Here is a 17,765-nt window from a genome sequence, read left to right on the forward strand (position 1 = left end):
GTAACCAGCTTCTCATGGAGCATCTTGATTAGGGGTGGGTTGTTAATGGGAACACTGCTGTTTTGGATGTCTTCTCTGGATGACTAAAGTCAGTATCAAAGAGCTTAACTTTTTGTTTTGTTTTAAATTTGCTCTCTTTTTTAAAGTTACGGTTGTAACAATTTATTATTTATTTTTGTTTTTTGAGGACTGATAATTTTTTTTACTATACTGTGCTCCAGAAGAACTGCCTTCTTTTCAGATAGCTTCTTTTGCAATACTTTACCTACCTTATCTTACGAACTCAATAACTTAAATCACAGAATCTCAGAGCTGAAAAGCATGTTAAAAATGATTCAAGTTGAGGAAGGGACACGAGTTAGGGGGAGGTTAAAAAAAGAAAAAGATGACTAGTTGAATTTTATCTGATAATTCTCAGTCTGAGAAAGCCTAAGAAGCTTGCTTTTTTCTGATGGACAGGGAGTGGTATGGTCAAGCATGGCCCCTCTGAGCTTGCTCCAAGCAGCAGCCGATGGCCTGGACATCATGTAGGATGACAGGTCCCTGTGGATGCTGCTGGAACCAGACAGGTGGAAGTGGTTGAAGCAAACCACAGGTCCAGTAGCACAGTACGCAGAGGAGCTGGAATGGGCTTGGATGGGGGCGGCTGCCCAGTTTTGCAGGCTGATGTGCTTTCCTGCCCTGGCGTGAACGTGCCCTGGGCCTGGTAGTTCACTGGCTTCCACCCTGTCTCCGACAGCTAGGAGCCAGGGCTGAGTGTCTGCCTTCCGCCAGCTTCCATACAGGTGTGGGGGGCTCTGTATATGCCCCATTGTTCCTCAACATCCCTCCCCTCCCCAGATGGGTGGCAATGTGAATGGGCCGCAGCTATATTTAGAGTGAAACTCCTGGGGCCACCACAAAGGAGTGACTGCATCTTCAGGAGGGTGGGTGGGCGGGAAGGGGACAGGGGAGCAAAGCTATTTTCAGAACACATGTCATTGCTGGCTACAGAGCAAGACTGTGGCCATAATGTCGAGAGAAACAATAGCTGTGGCCAGAGGAAGAGCCTGTTATGTTTCAGGTGGGATGTTTGCAACTGCTCAGGAAACCTGACCCCGCCCGACAGCAGCACAAATCACAGCATATCAGGGAGGCAGAGGAGGGGGGAGTGCGATTCACAGGGCCTGGGCTAGTAAGAGGTGCCAAGAGGCCACGCCTCTTGCCTGGAGGAGGATTTTCAGTGACTACTTTGCCCTGGGGGCCTGGTTAGGAATGAAACACTTCTGACCAATCTCCCAGAAAAACCATGTACCGTATTCTGGTCTCTGGATACTTCCCAAGAATGGCATTGAGAATGAAAAGAACTCAGGCAGAAAGCAGCAAGGTGGGCAAAACCAATTCAATATGAAGAGCCATCTCAGGCAGAGGCAAAGCCTGGGCTAAGCCTAACAGTGTGGCCTCAAAGTCCCGGGCAGATCCAGCATCCAGGGGCCTGCCTGGACCACAGCTCCAGCTGCACAGGCCCTGAGAGCTCCCCACACCCCTTTTCTGACCTCTAGTCGGCCCCACTCACCAGCCTCTGTGCAACGCCGGAAGCAGGGAGGGACAAGCTGCTGAGGGAGGCCAGGCCTCACCTCCCCCCACAGATGAGCTTAGGCCCAGGAGTCTAGGTGGGAGCAGGGAGGAGGGGGGTATGGTACAGGCCCAGATCTCACTTGGACTTTATAGCCATCATGGGGGCCAGGAGGATTTTTTCAACCCCATCTTCACATCCCATTCCCTAAACATGTGTGGTTCCTGTTTTGCTGCATCTGTAAAAGGCGCTGGGAGCTGGGGACTTGCCTTACACCTCTCGGTTAACACCCCTGGAGACTGATGGAGTTCAGAGCAGTGTAATTTACAGCCCATCTCTCCAATCTTAATTCACTCGATGCTCCTTTCTTCCTTATTGTATTAGCATGACCCAGGTACCTGCCAACAATAATGGCCTCTCTAGCTAGGAGTCTCTCCCCCATTCCCAGGACAATTTATACCTTTTCCTTCGGATTTTTCCCTGTTAAATTAAACAAAAAGAGAAAAAATAAGAAAAGGTTAACATAGGTTTGGAGCACTGAAGCCCCCGTGGTTCTGGGCAGAGAGCCAATGGCCTGAGGGCACACACATGTGTGCGCTCTCCCAGAAGGGCCTTCACCGGCCCTGTTTTACAGCCACCTCGGCACAGACTCCAGGGTTCACGCATATGGCCAGACAGATGTGTCTGGCTTACGTTCAAGGCTGGAAAATGAAGAATTATGGAAGTGAAGGGCCCCGGGCATTAAAAAAAAGGGGGGGAGGGGGAATTTTTCCTCTGCTGAGAAATCCTCCTGTGGCTGTGAGGCTGGAGGAAGGAGGCTGACAGGAGGCAGGGCTGCCAGCAGTGGTACATGTGGGGCCTGTTCTTAAAGGGGCCATAGCAGCCCATGTTCCAACCAGCCCCCACCAAGCCCCAGTGCTCAGGCCTGAGCAGCCTCCTCTCGGAAGCTGACAGGAGAACAGACCTACTGGATAGGAGCAGTCAGGGGCCCTGGAGTCAAGTCTCATAGAAGGCCTTCTATATGTAAGATGGTGCTTGTTGCTGGGAGAGGCAAAGCTGAATACAAGTTCTTGACAAGAACAGATCCCTCATTATGGGCTCCCACAGCCTTTCCTTCTTCCTTTTTCTAACAACACTTGCTTACACTTCAAATTGCTTGTTTCAAGACTGCCTTCTCCCTGACATTGTACATTTTGGGAAGGACTTTTTTGTTCACTCCTGTGTTTCCCAACCACAAGCGTACTTTATACTACTTGCTAAACTGAACTGAAGACATGGTCCTTGGTTCCAAAGAGTCCACAACACAGTGGGGGAAACATGTTCAGAAGTAACTGTAATATGAGACATGATATAAGTTTCACAAATGAAGTATAAACCAATGCTACAGGAACACTGAGCAGAGAAAGGAAAATTCCTCCTGCGGGAAATCAGGGAAGGCTTCATTGGGGAGATGGAGTTTCATTTGGGGATTGAAGGAGGAACAGAATTGCATTAGGTAACAGGAAATGTGGAGTAGAAAAAGGGTATTCTGGTTTGAGTGAATAGTATTAACAAAGACCTATGAGCGTGAAAGGACAGAATATCTCTGGGGACAGTGAGCGGAGAGGAAGGTTAGTGTTTTTGTCCAGAGAGAAGGGCCTTAGAGTCTGGACGGACACTTGCCATGCATTGTCTCATTTAGGCTTCACTGCAACTCTAAGAGGTAAATACTATTACCATTTTCATTTTATAGATGAGGAAACAGGCACAGAGAAGTTAAATAATTTGCCTGAGGTCACATAGCTAGGGAGTGGTGGAGCCTGGACTGTAAAGTCTTCCTGATCACATGCTCTTAAACTGTAGGCCAAAGAAGGGCAGCTATAGAGAGGGAGGAAAAAAAGACATTCCTAAAGAGGCTGAGGGGGTGGTGGTTTAAGGCTTCCTCATGCATAAAGTTAGTCATTAAAGGCGGGTGCATGACTGGCTCTTCTCTGTCAGCCCTAAGCCCTACATAAGAGGAAGTGAGGTTTTAGTTCAAGAGAACAGGCCTGGTATAGCCAATAAAGAAAACATGCTGGAGGTGAGGGTACGCATACATGAGAGGGCTGATGGAGGAAGTCCCTGTATGGAGATTAAGCTATTTCTGAGATGTATTGTGTGTCCTGTTCAGAGGGGGCTCTTCCATTACTCTTGGAATCCAGAGAAGCAGAGTCTGTCTATGACATCTTCTCTCCCTGAGAATCCTCCATGGTCTCTCCAGAAGTATTGGGCTAAGGTTCAGGAAAACTTTGAAGCCCCCCAAAACGTATGGAAGATTCTGTATGTGTGTTGTGTATAATGTGTATTTATAGTTCTTCACTGAGAGAGAGGCTTTATCAGATTTTCTGAGAAGATCGTGATCCTGCCTTGGAGACCAGGAGGGGACTCCTGGTACCAAACAAGCTACCAGAATTTAGTGGTGGAATAAGAAATGAGGGGGTGGCATGTACCCCAACTCCCTGGCACACTCCCTCATACACTATACAGCAACCACCCAGATGGGAACCACCCTTCCTAGGCAGGCCCCACCTGGATCTTTTCCTGGCGACGCTGCTGCTCAGCTATCTTCCTGGCCAGAGCCAGCTTCTTGGCCCGAAGTTCCCTGATGTCATCCTCACCCCCGCTGCCTTCAGCCTCTGAATCTTCCTCAAAGTCTTCAATCACCACGTCGTCCTCCTTTATGGGGTAGAGCAGGCCAGGGGAAAGAGCAGACTGTGAGCCATGGCATATATCGAACCCATCCATGTCAGGCCTCCCTTGGACCATTACTTGTACAGGGTCACTACGATATGTACTCCCTCTAATTAAGCAGAGAGGGGGTAGAGAGAAGCTGTCACTATTCCCCCAAAAGTACTCCCTTTTGAACCATAGGGCTCTTTCCTCTTATAGAATCATTGATGCACACCATAAGTCACTTCCACTCATGTGTGCATACTTCCATGCTTGGACTCAGCTCTACGTTCCATTCTCCCTTGCACACTCAAGAGGTCAAACTCCGGGACCATTTTCGTTTTGAAATTACCAAAGGGGTAAACAACAGTAACAGTTAAATCACCCAATTTAAATCTAATTCATGCTAATGATCTGACAGGAATCATCTCCGACCAATAGCCTGAGTTAGGCATGGAAGCTCCTTGCCCCAAACAGTGTCAGGGAGCAGATGCTTTAGCTCAGCAGACCTTGCCCTGGTTTCTTTTTAAGACCACAACCTGGTGGTATGAGGGCTGTTGGGCCTCATTACAGGAACCTGTATGACACAACCTTGCTCAGCTGCCCTCCCTGGGCCTGGGCAGGGTAGGGTGCCTGGCTAGCATAAGAAGCTTGCTCCCAGGCTGGCAGAATACTCCCCAGGGATGGCACCACCCTGCTAGCAGCCTCAGCACTCAGAGCCACCACTCCCTGGGTGGTCCCAGGCTCCATTCCTCACTCAATTTTGGCCTTGGTCAGTAGAGAACATGCAGCTGCCCAAGAGAGCTTCCTTTGAGGGACAGGGACAGTTAGCATGGGTACGTGGGGAGGGATTTACTTGGAGAAGATTCCTGTGTTTCTAGTGAATGATGATAACGACACTGATTATGATAATGACAGCTACCATTTATTGAATGCTTAATACTGGTCAGGGACTGGGCTAAGCATTTTTCATGTATTAACTCATTAAATCCTCACAGCTACTCATGAAATAGTGATTATTACCATCCCTATTTTATAAATGAACAAACAAAGCTTAGAGAGTTAAAGAACTTGTCCAAGGTCACATGGCTAGTCCATGGCAGAGAAGAGATATTAATCCAAGTAAGTCTGCCTCCAAGGTCTGTGCTCTTGCCTATTATGGACAAGCAGCACTGGGTCGAGGTTCTTTTTCCCAAAGGTACCTTTTTGGGTTCTTGTCACCATTACAAAGACTGCCCGATCCTAAACCGAAAGCCCAGATCCAGTCTTTCATGGCTCAGTTTCCCAGGAAACTGTTTCCCAGACTGTTCTTTTCCTCAAACTGTCTATCATAAGGTAATTTCAGATGGATTTTCTGGGGTGAAAGTGGTTGCTAGATGTGTGGGTGGGTGGGTGATAGGGGGATGTTTCACCTTGGGAGCAGAATCTAGGGGTGGGAAGATGGGTGTTTTAGTAGCATCCCTGAGGAACAGGATTCTGTTTGGTTTGTGAAAAATGATGTCTGAAGAAACTTCTCCCTCTTCCTCTCCCAATCAGTTCAAGTGACTCAGTCCTACATCTGGGGAGTGTGGATAGGGAGGAGGGAGATGGGATCTTAGGATGGGACCAGAACTTGCCATTATCCTAAGAAGTCTCACACGTTTGGGGGTGCGTTGTACATAGCCACTGCTCATCTGGCAACATGCAAGCTTCATTGTGACAGAGCTCACCTGGCCATGGGAAGGAGGAACACTCTCTTTGCACCTTTATTTCCTTGTTCATGGAGTTTACCTGGACTGGTCCATGTGGGAACACTGGCTGCTCTGATCAGGGACACTGAGGGTTATCATGGGGATTGGTGTGAGCTTGACTGAGGTCAAAGGAGGGTCAGAGAGGCTTGTCTGAGGTTCGTTCAGCTCTCACAGCAAACAAGGAAGTGCAGGGTTATGAAATTACACAGACCACGGTAAGTAGGGTTTCCCAGGGGCCACTAACATAATGGAACACAGGAGGCTCGTGGGAAAAGGAAGAAGTGGGCAGCGCGGTGTGGGTCACAACCTTTGTCTGGTCAATAAGACTTAGAAGGAGGGGAGAGTGTGGAACAGCCAAGATCTGGTGCCAGAGAGCTGTCCTGTTCCTTGTAAGAATACAGGAGACCCTCCTTGGCTTTTATACTGTGCCCCTCCCTCTGGCCTCACTTCCCAAATATGATTTGGTATTGAGGTTCCACTGGCCAGGGATATCTTTTACTGCAATCCTGGAGAGAACGCTGCTTATCTTTCATGTTAAGGACTGCCTGCTCAGCCTGAAGCTGGGGATGAGGTAACTGACAGAGGTGCAGCCCCACCCATGTACAATGCCAGGGCTTGGGTGGCACTGCTCTGCTCAGTCTGAAGCTGGATACCCGCTGGCTTTAGCAACTCGACTGTTTCCTCCCACGCTGACAGCTCATTCTTTCCCATTATTCCCTGCCCAGGTTTCATCTGGAGAGTTTGGAATCATGGGCTCAGCATTATCCCTGGAACTACCTCTGTCCTGGAAGCTGAGCCCTGTGTCATCAGGGGTGGGGTGGGGTGGGATTCTACAGCTATTCCAATGAAGACAGTCTAAGACTTTGCTGCTGTGAATACTCTAAACCAAAGGTAGCCACTCTACCACTGCCTCAGATCACAAATGACAGCTTCCAGCTGACATCTGGCTTCCCTGGCCTGCTGCTGATTTCATCCTGCACCCCACCCTTCTTCACCAGGCACTTGAGACTGCTGCAGGCCAAATGACTGTGTTGGCCCATAGGTGACCTGGCCTCTGGTTAGAACCACTTCCGACCCTTCCCTAAGTCCCAAGCTCCTTCTCACCTAACACCCCTCTGTCTTTAACACTGTGAGGTTAAAAAGAAGAAAAGAGCCAAGCTTCAGGGAAAAGTGAGGTGTGGACATACATACACACACCCAGGCAGAGTCACCCATGCCCAGACACACATGCAAGGCAGCTGGCAATAATATTTAAATACATCCGTGCATCTTTACCCAGAACCCACAGACAGCAGAGAAGCTGATAGCAGGGTACAACTTAGACTGGCACACAAGCCTGATATATCCAGACTTACATCAACAGGCACATTCAGAAAGATACATACATGTAACTGCAGGGCAGCTGCCAGTAGGATTTTGTAGGGATGAGTATATAGGTATGTGTACACGCGTGTGTGTTCACATACACCCTGGAGTGGAGCAAGAGCTACAGGAACAATCAAGGGCAAACAAACAAGAGGAGAATTCCTTAATCACATCAGGATGTGCAGGAGGGAGAAGGAGAGGGAGGGAGGGCAGGCTGGTGCAGGGGATGATTTTCCACACGGGCCAGCAATGCCAGTTCTTCCTGTACATGTGCTGGAGGCTGGAGTTGAGGCCTTTGGTGCACCAAACTCCACACATCTATAAACTTGATCTTCGGCTGGAACCCTAACACCCGGATCTCTCCACTCCCTTTCCTAAGCCTCTAGAGCTGCACATCATTAAGCTCTTTCTCTCCCTTCTCCTTCAATGCAATATTAAAAAGAAGCATCTGGAACTTGTAGTAGAGTGAGATGGAGGCACTGGGGTGGGACTGGCAGGAAGGGGCACCAGCAGAGTGAACTCTTGAGTAGCTGGCTGGTCACATGAACATAGACAGTGCTCTGAGGGATTATAAATAACCAGGAGTAGAAGCTGAGGCCACGGGCAGAGTTGGGGAGGGGTGCAGGGGGTGGGGAGCTTCCCTCTGCCACAGTGTGCTCTTCCCGCATAGTACCTCATCTTCCAGTTGTTTTCCCTCTTGGCTTCCCATTTCCTTTCCCATGGTGTCTGGGACGGGTGCCACTGACACATATTTTCCACCCTTGAATGCCAGCAGAGGTTCTTCTTGTCCACAAAGGGCTTCCAGAAAATACTTCAGTACTGTGACCCTTTTGCAGTCGGCTGCAATAACCTACAGGGCGAGAGGGAGAGAAGAAAAACAGCATTTTCAGAAAGGAAAGATGAAGATGAGAGAGACTGCTGGCTGAGGGGCACATGAGAAATGTATCAAAGTTACTAGGCAGGGAAAGCAGAGTAGGTGAGTGGGAGTGTGTGTGTGTGCATGTGTATGTATGTGTGAGGTGATGAGTGAGGGCTGAGGGTGTGCTGAGGATCAAGATCTTCTGAAGGAATGAATGAAGTTACCGCCATCTCTCCTTAGATCATTTGGGGATGGTCTCTGATGACCCAACCCCAACAGTCAGTGCCCTCTGGGGTTTTACCTTTTTTTTAAATTTTTATTTTAATTTTTATTAAAGCCCTAACATAAAGAAGGAAAATATAACTTCCTCTAAATTTGGTATTTAATGGGTAGGAAGAAGGGTGGAGTACCAGACACTGGCCTTTCTAGAACACAGTTTTCCTGGTAGCCTCATCACTGCCACTCTCCACTCTGCTCCCAGCTTCCTTCTCTTCAGCTTCCCCACAGGAGAACTTTCAGCCGAGTGTAATTTGAATGACCAGGGCTTTCTTGGCTGTTTGATTTCAGCAGATTATTTTGGGCTTCTCTTGATAAGTTTATGTCCCACCTTAGAGTTTTTCACATTCAAGTGACTGGGGTCAAGCAAGAGACTGTCAGGAGGGAGGGGAGACAGGCAAAGCAGGTGGGGGCATTTCACCAAGCTCTGTCCTCCCAGGCTTCAGCCACCCTGTTTCTCAAGTGTCCCACTGGCACACAACCAGTGTTGTTAGAGAACTGGGGTTGACTGAATTGAAATGAAATTCTACTCTTAAGTAATCATCAAATTTGTAAGTATCTTAGATGGAGTTTCCACAGCCACCCAGTCTGGAGTCCTTCTTCTTTGTGATCACACACACATGTCCTCACCTCCACCCCTACCTGCTTTGCTTGCACCCTTCCTCATTCTTGCCCTTTCATGCCCTTCTTATCATCTTTAGTTTCTGGCTACTTCTCCTCCCTAACGGCAGAGTACTTACCAAGGGAGAGGAGGGGCCCTGCTGGAGGGAGCTCGGAAATCAGTGTGAAAGACCACACCAAGCGGGGAAACAAACTTCCATGGCCATATCTGCCACAGGGTGGGTGGTAGCCCCTTCATCACCACTGAATTGAGACCATACTGAGTGTCCTATCCTTTTAATGCTTTCCCATTTTTTAATGTAAAAGGGACTTACATGTCTGTATCACATAGTAAATACTAATTTGGAGACTGTCTCTGAATTTTTTTACATTGTTTTACAAGTTCTCTTTCCACTTGGACAGTCACCCACTGGTGGCAAAGACAACATCTCATACTCATATTTGACTGGCAAGGGGTGCTAGGGACAGACCTAGGCACACAGGAGGCTCACAATAAAGACTCACAGGCACAGGGATGATGGCTGGTATCACAGGGAGCAAATGAAGCAGGTACGATCCATGTCCTCTGGACACTGGAAATGAACACTACTCTGCCAGAGAAAGTGCAGCTTATACTGGTCACTTCCATGATTCCATACTCTGCTACCTTCTCCCATCCAAGCCTGCTACTGTCCCCTTGGGGACTTCCTAAGTGTGGTCCTTGCTCTCCTTCACCAATGGCCCTGCTACCATTATTGATCTGAATCTCAAGCTAAGTACCTTGTCACCTCCACCTGAGAGGCTGACCTAAGAGGTGCTCTGATACCCAGAAGAGGCTTAGGAGAGGAAAACCATCTTGGCCTTGGGCCACTTGCTCCTGGTCCTACCTCCCTGAAGAAGTAAGGAAGCTCTCCCTGGCCCAGGGTAGGTAACTAGGGTTCCATCGCATGTATTCAAACATGTGATGAGGAAGGCTAGAAATACAGAAGCAGGGGTTAAAAGGCACTAAAGAACAGAGTTGAAATGAGTAATAGCCTGGCAGGCAGCACGCACAGTGGCCTCCCTGCATCCCCAGTCTCTCACTTGCAGAGGAAACTTCTGCATTTCCACAAGACTGCCAGTTTCCTCTCTGTGGTCTAATTTTAACCACCTTGTCGTTACAGAGTGTGTCGGCCACCTGACCCCACTATGACCTCTGACCTTATGCCCCCGCTACTGCTTGCACTCTGGAGAATTATGTAATGGGTCCAGGACTTTCCTTTTCGGTGTGAGGCTTCTGCCATTGAATGGAGAGGAGGTGGGAGTTAAGGGGTGAGGGGACAAAGTGAAATCATGAGGTTCGTCCTTGGTAACACCTGGGTGATGAGAGATGCACTGGCACTCCTGCTGAGCATGTGGAAGAACCTGCCCCAAAACAGGCAGGAGATGACTGACACGAGAGCACGGGTTAGCTGGTCTGCTGAATGGCTCAGGAAGAAAGTGTGATTCCTGGCCAAGAGGAAGAAAGGCCACATGTGTGGACGTGGGACTCCTGGAGATGGGGATTTCCAGGGCACAGCGGGACACAGGGATGTAGACATCCCGAGCCTGCCTGTAGCACATCCTTAGAAGATGAGTGGGAATTGTCAATCATGTAGATACAAAAGCAAAAAAGAATTTTTCCCCCTCTTCTTCTGGTTTTCATTTTCTCCCTATTTAGAAGGAACCTGGCTTTCTTATGGATTTTGTCTGTTATGGGCATTATGTCCCTCCCGTAGCGTGACACTTGTAGCTGATTTTTACAAGGGCTCTGACCCAGTAAGGTCTCTAGGTTGGTGGTAAGAACCTTAAAAGGAGCCCACCTGTTTGGAGAGAGAAAATTCATCTAACTTTTTGGAAGAATGTCTTTTCTCCTGTGCAACCCAATCTGCAACAAGGACAGCCAAGTTTGTGCAATACTCCTTAGCACACTGCGGGAATGGTAAAAGAAGAGTTTTAGCTATTGAGAGGTGGGAAAACTAAACAGAAAGTCTAGGGCTTGTCCAGGGGCAGAGAGAAGCCTCTGTCTCCAGCCCAGTGACCTGCTCTCTAAAGTATTCTGCTCTGAGGTAGGAGGAAGAAGACCAGCGGGGTGAGGACCAGAGCTCTCCCAACTCTGGAGTCTATAGGAGGCTGACGGGAATATTCCCTTGCAAAACTTCTAGTATTTGAGTCAGAAAAACTAACAAACAAAAAACAGTGTGAATATCACTATGGACGAGGCTCTTCAAACCACCTACATAAAACAAACTCTGAAATTATCATGGTCTGGTCAAGGAGGACATTTCCTGGTAGAAGAGGGGTTAAAACTAGTCTCTTTGCTGGAAAGGAAGGATTTAGATGAAGTCTATGACATAATCCCTACAATAACTATGTTCATGAGTACATTTTTCCACTCTGTATCAATGAAAAACAGAGAATGTAAGTGGTGTATGTACATTGCAGCTCTGGGCAAACTCTAGATTCTCCAGAGGAGAGAGAGCTGAGCAAGAAAGGCTTTCTTCCTGGACTGTAATAGGCTGGGCTGGACGGGGGCTAGAAGTGAGTAAGGGCGGCTGGCCATGCGGACTACTACTGTCTCAGGGGCAGTCATGGCCCTTCTGGGGGAAGACTTATTGGGAGTAGATTATCAAAAACTCCAAAGTTAATGGAGAAAACACTTCACACAAATCTTTCCAATGACCTTCGAAAAGAAAACCAGGACTTTAGGTCAGGGAAGAGCTGAAAAAAGGCATCTAGAGAATGTCCCTTTGCCATCCCCTGAAGATCATCTGAGGTAGCTTGTCCCATTAGCGGGAACTGAAACCTCTAACAACAAGGCTCTGGTTATTACTCTATCAGGCCCACACGCAAAGAACCAAGCAGAAAGGAAAACTGAAAGTGAGATGTGGCGAGGCAATACAGGACCCTTGCCTGTCCCAGGCTTAGTTCCTTTGAGAGAGACAATATGAGCACTATGTGTAAGGGAGCTGGAGCCAAGGAGATGGTTAGGTTTTGAGAAAAGCAGGAAGAAATGTCTAGGTCAAGAGAGTAGAGGGAAGGCAGACTGGGTTACTGGTCTGGGGTATCTTTGATGGGGAAATGGATAAGCAAACAAGAATGGTGTTTTCTGAAAACTGGTGACTGTCCACAGGACAGCTCTAGCAAGGGAACAAGCCCAGCCTGGGTAGAGATGCCTAGAGGGAACAGAAAGAGATCTAAGCTGTGTCACGGAAGGTGGGGGAGGGTGAGAGAGAGAAAAAGGAACCAATACTTCTTGAGCACCATCATGCACCAGGCACACATACTGATGTACTTAAAAATGCAACTTAAGACCTCAGAGTAGACACAGGGAAGGGAGAAAACCCTCAGTCTGGCTAGGGGACATGAGGGCGGGCCAGAGAGTTGAACTAGGCCCCTTGGTACAAGCTCACGAGAGTGAGGAACTCACCCCCGTCTTTACTGGACCCTGCTTTCTTCAAAGGAGTCTCTTGTAAGGTATGCGCATCACACAGGCTAGTCAGATTTGTAAAATTTCTTTTGTCCAACTTTTGGTTTGGGTGTTCTGAATTTAAACTTGTCTTGTCAGCAAGTGCTACTTTTTCTGGTCTGAAAAAGTCCAGCTTGCTACTGTTCTTCTGTTAAAGAGAAAAATCACACAGGTTTCCTCCACAAACTCAAGTTTACAGGTTGTTTCTCTAAGTGTAGCCAATTATCCTCACATTTGCTGAAACCCTCACTCTAATTTTATAGCCTGTTAATTTTATAGGATGTCTTTACAGCAAATAAGATGCAGAAAGGAAAGTGAAGTCTTGCTGAGATTATTAAGAAACCTTAAAATAGCCTACAAATTCACCACCAAAGCTGGTAACATATAGGCTGCTTGGCTGGCTTCAGATGTCAATTAGCAATGGGTTAATTATCATCCTTAATAAGCCAAGCCTACAGGATTGGCTACAAGAAATTTAACTAAGACCAATCAATGTGTCTTCAAAAACCGAGAATCTCTAGTTATGTACAACTCATCCTCATAGGAGACGGCAGAGTGGAAGCACAACTCTGAGGAATCTGCTAATGAAAGTTCAGACACATGAAATGAGGGAATCCTCTAGCACTGGGAAGATAGAGGAAATCGGCCCCTCCATTCCTAGGGGGAGGGTCTGCCTGGCAGAGAGCAGTCTACAGAGGCAGGAGGGAAAGTTGTGGTCACAAGGATGCACAATGAGTGAAGACACAGGCACCAGTTTAGGATGGGGAGATAGATATTCACGACCTACCTGACTTAGAACAAGTGGATATGGAACTTAGAGAGAGTTATGCATCAGAGGGGAGAAGAAGGAAGAATCTATGCACAGACTGAATGACAAAAGGGGCAGAGTGAGAAAAGGCCCAGTTCCAGTGCCAGATGCATATCCTGACAACCCCCAAGGCATACTGTCCCAGGGATGAATTCAAATAGGAGTTCACTCTTTCACTATGTTTGCTGTAGCAGGGTCTCATTTCTATGCAAAGTAGCTAAGCATAGACCATTTCCTCAGTTACTTTGAGCTCAAAGCCCAAGCCCAATCCTTGCCAGTCAGTCATATGGCAAGTCTGTGCTAGGTGAGGGGTCAATAGGTCACAGATAATATGCTAACATCATTGGCCAAACCTCAAGTAGCCACACCATTCCATGCATCTGTTTCCAACAGCTGTGTTTTCCTCTTAGAGGTGGCAATGTGGGCCATAACCAGTCAGCTGGCACTGCACAGATGCCAACTCATAGAGCGATGTGGCAGCCTACAGTCCCCCGCCCACATCTACTGTGTGAGTGCATACATGTGGGTGCAAGCTAGTCCTAAATTTCCTAGAGAGGAATAGGTGGAAACTGGCAAATGATTAAGTGGGAGGATCCGTGGATTAGGTGAGGGTGGGTAGACAACTCCAATAAAATTTTATTGAAGATTCCAAAAGGTACAGGCACTTACTTGGCTACTGGGAGAGAGACTCTAGTCACACTGGAGGGGGAGTCAGTGGGGAGAGGAGTTGTGGTACATGCATAACGCTAGCTAAGAAAAAACAGTAGGAAAAACAAGGCAATCCAAGGGAATGGTCAAGAGCCTGGGTGTCATAGTCAGACAGACCTGAGCTCAAGTCTTAATCACTAATTCCTAGCTGTGTGTCCTTGGACAAGTTACTTAACTTCTCTGAACCTCAGTTTGCTTGAATTGTTTGTGAGGTTTAAAAGAGATAATGCAAATCAAGCACTTAGCAAAATGCCTGGCTTCAGTAAGTACTTAATAAATCTTAGGGGTTGTTATTTTTCTCTTTCTTGCTGCCTCACTCTACTCTAACTGCTCAGAGGTGGGACAGGCCCTCTGCCTACCACCAATGAGACATTTTGATGTAGCCAGACTTAGAGGCAAGGTGGGAAGCACAGGGCTGACAAACAGCCTAGGGATGAGAGTAGAGACCCTGGAATGGTCACCTGGCTGCTGAAATATTTTATTCAGAGCTAAGGTGCTAGATCCAAGCTGCTGGGCAGGCCGCTTGGTGGTGGAGTGCCTGGTCCTACAGCTGTTTCTCTTCTCATTCCCCAGAAAGATGCCTGGATCTAACCATAGGCATGCACACATTCTACTGGACTGCAGAAGGGCTCCAAGAGCTTAGGCTACAGGACCAGCATGCCACTAATGCACAAATCAGAAAGAAAAGCCTGTAGTAAACATCACAACTGCCTCGTCCATCTGGCCTCTTCATACTGGGACATGGATGGAGGCTTTTGCTAACTGTATCCTACTTAAATAAGACCCAGCTGTATTCTTCAATATGAGTGTAACAGTAAGAAAATCCCTAAAATGCATTTTTTACCCACCTGAATTTCCTGAGTTTGGACATTCTGAACAAAGCCAGATAGGAGCCTGGTCTCTCCAGGGGCAGAGTACAGCTGGCTCTTCTTAAACTTTCCCTTCATGGGAAAGAAACTAGTCTCTTCTAAAGCTCTGTGTTCTGGCTGTACCAGCAAGATGCAGTCTCAACAGCGAGTGTGTTGCAGAGAGCAAGCTATAGGCAGTAGTAGCTCGGGCTCCAGTCCAATCCAGCTTCCCCTGCAGAGAGCTCTGAGAGCAGCCACCCACATTGGCAGGGGTTGGGGCGGATACTGGCACTGCCAACACAAGCCTTTCAGGTCTGGCTGGATTTAACCAGTCTGAAACCTGGAATACAGGCATTGGGGCCCTCACTTACTGAACCAGCAGGGGAGGCTACGAGCTCAGCCCCTGGGGATGAACGTCTTGACATCTCTCTCAGTCTGCAAACATCCACAGGCAGGCTGCTTCTACACTGCTAGTTAGTTCTGGGCAAGAGGCATTGAATCTCGGGTTGTGGTCACTCTGAGCTACATACTTACCTACCTTCCAGACAGTGAGTCTAGGAGACCATCGCTTAGGGTTGTATTCAGGCTCCTCCACCAAATCTGTTTCTATTGTGTGTGTGTGTGTGGGAAGAGCGCCCTTTCTGAGACATCCGCTGTGTTCAACACATTTAGTCAACATTAAAAAAATATTTAACCAAATGCCTACTGTGTGCCCTGGGCACTGTTCAGCCCCTAGGGATTCAGCAGAGAACAGAACTAAGTCTCTGCTCCAGTGCAGGATGGGTCATATTCATACTAGGTACACATGGAAAGACCTTCCCTTAGGAAGAAAGGAGTACCTGCAGCTGTGAGGTCCCCGCCAGGACCATCCCCAGCTGCCCATTCTCAGGAAGGCAGAATTCTCACTCCTCTTCTCTCAAGGAAGGAGGGAGAGGCAGTCTGAGGGAGAAAAAAAAATCTCTTTGCAGAGACCTGGTACACTGCTCCTTTATCCCTTTCAGGCTGATGATGGATCCTGAGGAAGTGAGGATAGACTACTCCCCTGGGTTCAATCTTGCTACAAGATTCATTGGCCTGAAATTCCAATCTCTTTTTTGATACTTTCCATGCTCTCTGTAAACCTTCTACCACCTACTCCTCTCTACCATTTACTCACCACTCTTACTTCTTGTTTTTATTCCCTAAACCTTGACTTCAGACCCCAGGCAACCTTTTTTGCTATTCCCTTGCAAGCCATTTGCTCCGTCTTCTACCTTTGAGACTTTACAGATTATTTCCCCAATCTACATTGACTTTACCTTTATGCAATCAATTCTTTCTTATGCCTTTCTTTAAGCTTAATGAAAAAAAATCTTTCAAGAAACCAACGGGTCTTTTGTTCCATCTGCCAGCCTACCTTCTGTAAATCTTTCTTGAGGTCCTAGTATGTGACAGGGACTATCCTAGACATCCCAGGGACACAAGAGGGAACAAGGCAGATGAGTCCTTAACTTCACAAAACTTTCAGTCCAGCAAGGGATTCCACAGTAACCTAATAACTAATCTCTTCCAACCACACAGTTGTCCCTTTGGCATCTATGAACTAGATCTACACTTTATTCATTTTGTTCTGAACTCATTCACCACCCTAAAGATCCTTGCTTGCCACAAAGCAAATTATTTTGCCCTGTGGTTGGAAGGGTCCTTAATAATCATTCAGAGCCACATCAGAATCCCCACTACAACATCCCTCAGTGCTCCGTTTCTAGAATGCTGCAGGTGGAAAGAATCCAAGTCCCTGGGGGAAGCTTTTAAAACCAATCTTTACTTAATGTTTAGAACACATACAATTTTTTTTTACATAGAAGTAATTTTTATTATTGCCTATATTAGCAGACTCTTTCTGTTAATCTCCAATCCTGACCAAGCTGCATGAAAGGTCTGTAACTGACTGCATTTACAAGGGGTTTCATTTCCTACTACAGAGCCCATTCCATTTTTGGACTTTTCTAATTGATAGAAGTGTAACTTTTTTTGAATGTCTATTTTTATTTAATTTGTTGGTTTATAGAACAGTCATATAAAAAATACAGAATTCCCATATACCACACAATTATTAACACATTGCATAAGTGCAGTACATTTGTTACAACTGATGACAACCCATAGTTATAACTGAACTATTAATGATAGTCCATGGTTGGTCTGTTTTTTTTCTTTTTTCCACAATCACAGTCACACTGTGAAAGCTGTATCATTATACAATCATCTTTAAGAAACATGGCTACCGGAACACAGCTCTACATTTTCAGGCACTTCCCTCTAGCCTCTCCATTATACCTTAACTAAAAAGGTGATAGCTATATAATGCGTAACAATAACCTCCAGGATAACCTCTTTTTTTTTTTTTTCACATGGGTAGGCACCAGGAATCGAACCTGTCCTCTGGCATGGCAGGCAAGCATTCTTGCCTGCTGAGCCACCGTGGCCCGCCCCAGGATAACCCCTTGACTCTGAAATCTCTCAGCCATTGACACTGTATTTTGTCTCATTTCTCCCTTCCCCCTTTTGGTCGAGAAGGTTTTCTCAATCCGTTGATGCTGAGTTCCAGCTCATTCTAGGATTTCTGTCCCATGTTACCAGGAAGGTTTACACCCCTGGGAGTCATGTCCCACATAGAGAGGGGGAGGGCAGTGAGTTTGCTTGTGTTGGCGAAAGAGAGAGGCCACATCTGAGCAACAAAAGAGGTTCTCTGGGGTGACTCTTAGGCCTAATTTTAAGTAGGCTTAGCCTATCCTTTGCGGGGTTAAGTTTCATATGAAAAAAAACCCAAGATTAAGGGCTCAGACTATTGCTTTGGTT

At 47.2% G+C, this 17,765-nt stretch overlaps 1 protein-coding gene across 4 annotated transcripts in view; it reads right to left on the reverse strand.

Moving 5' to 3' along the window:
* SMG6 (SMG6 nonsense mediated mRNA decay factor) overlaps positions 1 to 17,765 on the reverse strand; it is a 259,345-nt gene that overhangs the window by 11,196 nt on the left and 230,384 nt on the right. For all 4 annotated transcript variants that reach the window (XM_077165510.1, XM_077165511.1, XM_077165509.1 and 1 more), the window contains 2 exons: positions 8,012 to 8,188; positions 4,103 to 4,249 (listed from right to left, as the gene is read on the reverse strand). In XM_077165510.1, coding sequence (XP_077021625.1) covers positions 4,103 to 4,249; positions 8,012 to 8,188 — 324 coding nt within the window. The remainder of the gene's footprint in view (positions 1 to 4,102; positions 4,250 to 8,011; positions 8,189 to 17,765) is intronic.

This window comes from Tamandua tetradactyla, chromosome 6, assembly GCF_023851605.1.
Source record: "Tamandua tetradactyla isolate mTamTet1 chromosome 6, mTamTet1.pri, whole genome shotgun sequence".
NCBI lineage: Eukaryota > Metazoa > Chordata > Mammalia > Pilosa > Myrmecophagidae > Tamandua > Tamandua tetradactyla.